Source organism: Nerophis lumbriciformis, linkage group LG22 (assembly GCF_033978685.3).
Source record: "Nerophis lumbriciformis linkage group LG22, RoL_Nlum_v2.1, whole genome shotgun sequence".
Lineage (NCBI taxonomy): Eukaryota > Metazoa > Chordata > Actinopteri > Syngnathiformes > Syngnathidae > Nerophis > Nerophis lumbriciformis.
In genome coordinates this window covers 2,931,142-2,937,141 of record NC_084569.2, presented here as the reverse complement: position 1 = coordinate 2,937,141, position 6,000 = coordinate 2,931,142, and the positions used below count along the sequence as shown (strand labels likewise).

Here is a 6,000-nt window from a genome sequence, read left to right as displayed (position 1 = left end):
AAGCGACTGTTGGACAAACACGCTGATAAGTCCCCAGGATGGAAATGGGACAAGTCCGGTTCACAATAGAGGATACTACACCTTACCATGTTGTCTATCTAGCACCCCAATGGGACCCCGCCTTCTTCCTCCTTTGTGTCGTGTTACGTGACATTTGTGTGTGTGTGTTCCAGGTAGTGTGGCCCCCTGCCGCCTCATGAGGTGAAGCCCCTCTCCGCATCCTGCCAGCAGCACCGAGTAAGGGATGACAACGCTCTTCTTGCTTCTGGCAATGTTCCTCCTCTCTGGCAGCATCCAGGTGGGTCCTGGCTGCACACACCTGGCTCTCAAAAAAATAGAGAGGGTCTTTGTGTGTATAGGTCACTGAAGGCACAAACACCCTGCTGAAAAGCTTTACTCATAATGAGGTCCTTCTTTGTTTGCTTACAATTCAGGTCGTTATTATTATGGGCCTGCTGCAATGCAAGCAGCCCATATTATTATTTATGAGGGACATTCTTCAGAATTTCCTCTTACATACACTACTGACATGCTCTCACATAAACAACTGAAATGTTTTTCTCTCACACACACTACTGAAACACTCTTATACACACTATTGAAACACTCTTATACACACTATTGAAACACTCTTATACACACTACTGAAATGCTCTCACATAAACAATTGAAATCTTTTTCTCTCACACACACTACTGAAACACTCTCATACACACTATTGAAACACTCTTATACACACTACTGAAATGCTCTCACATAAACAACTGAAATCTTTTAGTTGTTTATGTGAGAGCATTTCAGTAGTGTATGTAATATTTACACTGGGGCGGTATAGCTCGGTTGGTGGAGCGGCCGCGCCGGCAACTTGAGGGTTCCAGGTTCGATCCCCGCTTCCGCCATCCTAGTCACTGCTGTTGTGTCCTTGGGCAAGACACTTTACCCACCTGCTCCCAGTGCCACCCACACTGGTTTAAATGTAACTTAGATATTGGGTTTCACTATGTAAAGCGCTTTGAGTCACTAGAGAAAAGTGCTATATAAATATAATTCACTTCACTTCCACTCTAATTCCCCAGCCACACACTTTCGAGTCACATAACTTGCTATGTGACACAAGCTAACCGTTAGCATGTTAATATTAGCTTGCTAGCATGCTAACATTAGCATGCTACCATTTTGAGCTAATTTTTCTACCGTTTACCCTAGTGTCATATAACTTGGTATGTGGCACATGCTAACCGTTAGCATGTTAGCATGCAAACATTAAAGTGTTAGCTTTATGAGCTAATTTTGCAACTGTTTAATCTAGAGTCATATAACTTGGTATGTGACAGCTGCTAACTGATGGCATGCTAACGTTAGCTTGCTAACATTAAAGTGCTAACTTTTTGCGCTAATTTTACACTTTTTTTTTCTCTATTTCCCCAGCCACACACCTTCGGGTCACATAACTTGCTATGTGACACAAGCTAACCGTTAGCATGTTAATATTAGCTTGCTAGCATGCAAACATTAGCATGCTACCATTTTGAGCTAATTTTTCTACCGTTTACCCCAGTGTCATATAACTTAGTATGTGACACATGCTAACCGTTAGCATGTTTATGTTAGCATGCTAACATTTGAGTGCTAGCTTTTTGAGCTAATTTTGCAACTGTTTAACCTAGAGTCATAAAACTTGGTATGTGACAGCTGCTAGCTGTTAGTGTGCTCACGTTAGCATGCTAGCAAGCTAACTCAAGCGTGCTAACATTTTCATATAATTTTACACTTTTTTCTCTATTTCCGCAGCCATACACCTTACAGCCGTGTTATTTGATATTTGAGACATGCTAACTGTTAGCATGAAGTCGTTAGCACACATGTTAGCATTTCAATGTAAGCATGCTAAGATTTTAGGCTAGCTCTGTAGCTGTTTTTGTACAGTTACACCTTAAGCTCACGGATTCAGACACTCGGCACCGAGTTATTATTATTATCATTGTTATCGTTATTACTTATTTGCATATGTTTCAAACAAGCTCGTGGCAATTGAGTGACTCTTTTGGTTAAATCAAAGACCAATGCGTTTAGTTAGCAGGTACGTGTCTGAAAATACTATGCTAAATAACATAATAGCCGCTAGTATAGGTGACGAAAGGTATTCCTGGCAGTATTTTTATATCAAACTAAAAATGTTAACACAAGAAATATAGCATAAGCAACTTTAAAATCTAGAACTTTTCAAAAATGCATTTCTTAAGTACATTTAATACCACACAATTGCAATAATTTACCGATAAATTAAGACACAAAAATGTAAAAAGTGGCAATGTCAACAAATGGCTTGTAAGAAACCATTTTTAGTTTGTGGATCTACCTTAATCCAATTGTATGCATAAAAATATTTAAATGTGATCATCATTTAAACGTATCTGTAGAAGTTGCCCTCTGGTGGGTTCTTCGGACCACCACACACTGCCAGGAGAGCCAGGAATTTCAGGGTATAACACTGTTTTATTTTCATAAAAAGGTGCAGAGGCTTTTGCATTTCAGCAAAGTGTCTTTGTCTGCTGCGTCCGCTCAGCAGCACCTCCAACCCCGACTACTCGTCTCATCACGGCTGCTGCTAATAAAGGCGACAGGTGATTAGATAACAAGGCCCACCTGGGCCATCTACGCACCTGTCGCTGTCTTCGAGGCCGGTCCTGGCAACCCCCCGTTCTGCGGCAGGCCCGCAGGCCACGCCCCCCTCCACAATATCAAATGTATTTAGAAGACTTTTTAAGGTTTGAATATACCTACAAATAATTCATTGAATTTAAGTTTGCCACCTTGCTAAACTATAATTGAGATAGATTTTTTTATTTTATTTTTTTCAAATTCTGTGAATTCATGCACAAATTGACCATATTGGGTTTTACAGTAGGTGTGTTAGAGATGCGCGGATAGGCAATTTATTTCATCCGCAACCGCGTCAGAAAGTCGTCAACCATCCGCCATCCACCCGATGTAACGTTTGATCAGAACCGCACCCGCCCGCCATCCGCCCGCACCCGCCCGAAGTTTTATTTACGGAGGCAATAATTGAGCATGGATTTCCAATCGGACTGGCTGATCACATGGGACAGTTAAATGTTTGTAATGCAACCTTTAAAAATCATTACGCGGTGATCGCGGTCCCAAAAATAAACTTTTCTTGCATGATAATGTCCAGAAAAATTCGCTTTATATTACTATAGAGTCCTTTTAACGAATGAGTTTGATGGTTTATCACAAACCTTAAATGAAAGAAGTCCTTTGTTCTCCTGCACCATGCATGCACTTTGGCCTTGCTTCGTGTTTGGTGCGCAATCCTGTCGGCTGTATTTCACAGCACGACATACTGTTAAAAGTGTTTATACTATTTATGCTTTCAAGTCCAAGTTGAAGAAATCTTGTTAAATGTTGACAGCATAACTACCAAAATACAGAAGTATGTCCTTAATATTTTTGCAGTGCTATTTCTGTTGAAAAGTTCAAATGATTACATTAGAGATGTGATGTGCCACTTTTCAAGTGTCTGATGGCTTAAATTAATTTTCATTAATTTTTCATATTTTGAATTCTTTTGAAAGGCTTACAAAAAAACTACATTTGAATTGTAATTCCATGCTATTGACAGGACTATTAATTTTAATGAAGTTAGCTTACCATGTTTACAGTATGATAATTGTGATAGAAATGTGAATTTTAGGCACAGAATATTTTTTACAATTGAACAAGGCAGTAGATTATACAAGCTTGGACAGAAAGTTAATAATGACACCAATTTTTTTTTTTATGGAATTGTTTAGTACAGTTTTACCATTTGTTTACTGTAAAAAGTGTTTATATTGTTTATACTTTCAATTAACAAATTGAAGTCTTGTGAAAGGTTGACAGGATAACTGGCATTAACTGTCAAAATAATTTCAAACTATTGAAGTTAGCTTACAGAATAAACATGTCAATCAACCCATATGATTTTTGCTGTAATATTTTTGTTTTGAAAAGTCACTGTGACTGATAGAAAAGTGATGGTTTTAGCAACATTTTAACCTGTCTGAATGCTAATAATCATTTTGCGTCGGGGGGCGAAGCCCTGAACCCTCCACCAGGACTTTGTCCTGGACCTACCGGGGCCTGCGGCCCTTGGACCCTGGCTACTAGGTTTTTCTGATTTCAAAAGTTGGCAGGTATGGTGAGGTTATAAAGCTTTTGCCTGTTAAAGAAAGGAGACTGATCCAATGCAGCACAGACTTTCGCGTGCCACGCTGTCACGACCCAGACGCACACCAGTGCGCAATCATATGGGAGCCGCGCTGAGCGCACCTCCCAGCGCGTCTCGCTGCCGGCGACGGCCAGGTATGGGCCCACGCTCCAGCGCCATCCATTTTCAGGGCTAGTTGATTCGGCAGGTGGGTTGTTACACACTCCTTAGCGGGTTCCGACTTCCATGGCCACCGTCCTGCTGTCTATATCAACCAGGGTGAGCCCCACCCCTTTCGGGAGCGCACTGCGCGCGGAGTGACCCCTGTTACGCGCCCCCGGCAACAGGGGTGGCGGGCAGGTAAGCTGCGCCGGCGGAGCGCGCGGAGTGACCCATGTTACGAGCCCCCGGCCACGGGGGTGGCGGGCAGGTAAGCTGCTTACCTGCTGCGCGTGACGCCGGCCGCGGCGAAGGCGGACGAGGCGGGGTGTCGGTGCGGTGGGCGCGGTAGTGACCCTGGACGTGCGTCGGGCCCTTCTTGCGGATCGCCTCAGCTACGGCTCCCGGTGGGGCCCTCTCGGGGGAAGGGGCCTCGGTCCCGGACCCCGGCGAGGCGTCCCTTCTCCGCTCCGTAAAAGTGTCCATCTCTTTTCTTTTTTTTTCTTCTGTTGTGGCATATGCTGCAGGTGCCTGCTCGTTTTTCGTATGTGGGTAACAACATTTAACTATGTATATATATTTACCAATTGGTTTAACTGCCACCCGCAAAAAAAAAAAAAAAAAAAAAAATCTAATTAATCCGCCCGACCCGACCCGCGCGCGGATAAAATCTTATTTTTTTTAATTTCATCCGCCCGATCCGCGGATAATCCGCGGACTCCGCGGTTGTGCCCGCAAACCGCGCATCTCTAAGGTGTGTGTCAAGGTGGACAATTTGGTGATGCAAATCACATCAGGATTGTTTCACCCTTAAGGAGGTCTTGCCTAATATTTACACAAAGCTACGAACAATGGGAGACCGGGCCTTCTGCTCTGCCACTCCCAGTCTGTGGAACGCTCTCCCTGACCACCTGAGGGCACCACAGACTGTGGATGGCTTAAAAACCCTTCTTTTAAAAAAAGCCTTTTTTTTAGAAATATATGCATACTAGTTTTAGCTATTTGGCTGTTCTAGTTTTTATTTTTATTTATTTTTTCATTATCCTTTTATTTTTCATTTAATTTTTTTAATACACTGTAGCACTTTGAGGTTGTTTACTCAATGTAAAGTGCTTTTACAAATAAAATCTATTATTATTATTATTTTGTTCACCTCCTCTGCCCTACGAGACAATGCAAAGCATGTTGACGTGGACGTCTAAACAGTTTTGTTAACAGCGTGTGTGTAATGTCACCCTGTCCCCCCCCCCCCCCCCCCCCCCCGCCATATTCACACATTGAAGTGTGTGTCACTCTCATTATGTCACAAGTATACACCCGCTGAAGTCAAACAAATGAAGTCCATGCAGAGTCGTGTCTCATTGTCGCTTCTCATCCTTTTAACAATGATGTCTTCCTCCATGTCCAGACGTCCCCTGCTGTGACCATGGATAAGCTGCAGGAGAGCTGGAAGTTGTACATGGACGAGTGTGAGCTCAACAATAGCAGAGCGCCTCCAAACAGTGGTGAGGAAGCTCGGGACGCACGTTTGCTCGTTGAATAAAGACGCTCACAAGAGGCTCGTAACCTCGCGGTTTTGGACAGACTCATTTTTTTTTAAATGACCAGCCTCAACTAGAACATCCATCCAT

General features: G+C 42.9%; 1 protein-coding gene across 1 annotated transcript in view; it reads left to right on the top strand.

Moving 5' to 3' along the window:
- The first annotated feature begins 244 nt into the window (after positions 1–244).
- The window catches only part of LOC140679728 (glucagon receptor-like), a 40,477-nt gene continuing 34,721 nt past the window's right edge, over positions 245–6,000 (top strand). The window contains exons 1-2 of the mRNA XM_072915752.1: positions 245–298; positions 5,778–5,874. Coding sequence (XP_072771853.1) covers positions 245–298; positions 5,778–5,874 — 151 coding nt within the window. The remainder of the gene's footprint in view (positions 299–5,777; positions 5,875–6,000) is intronic.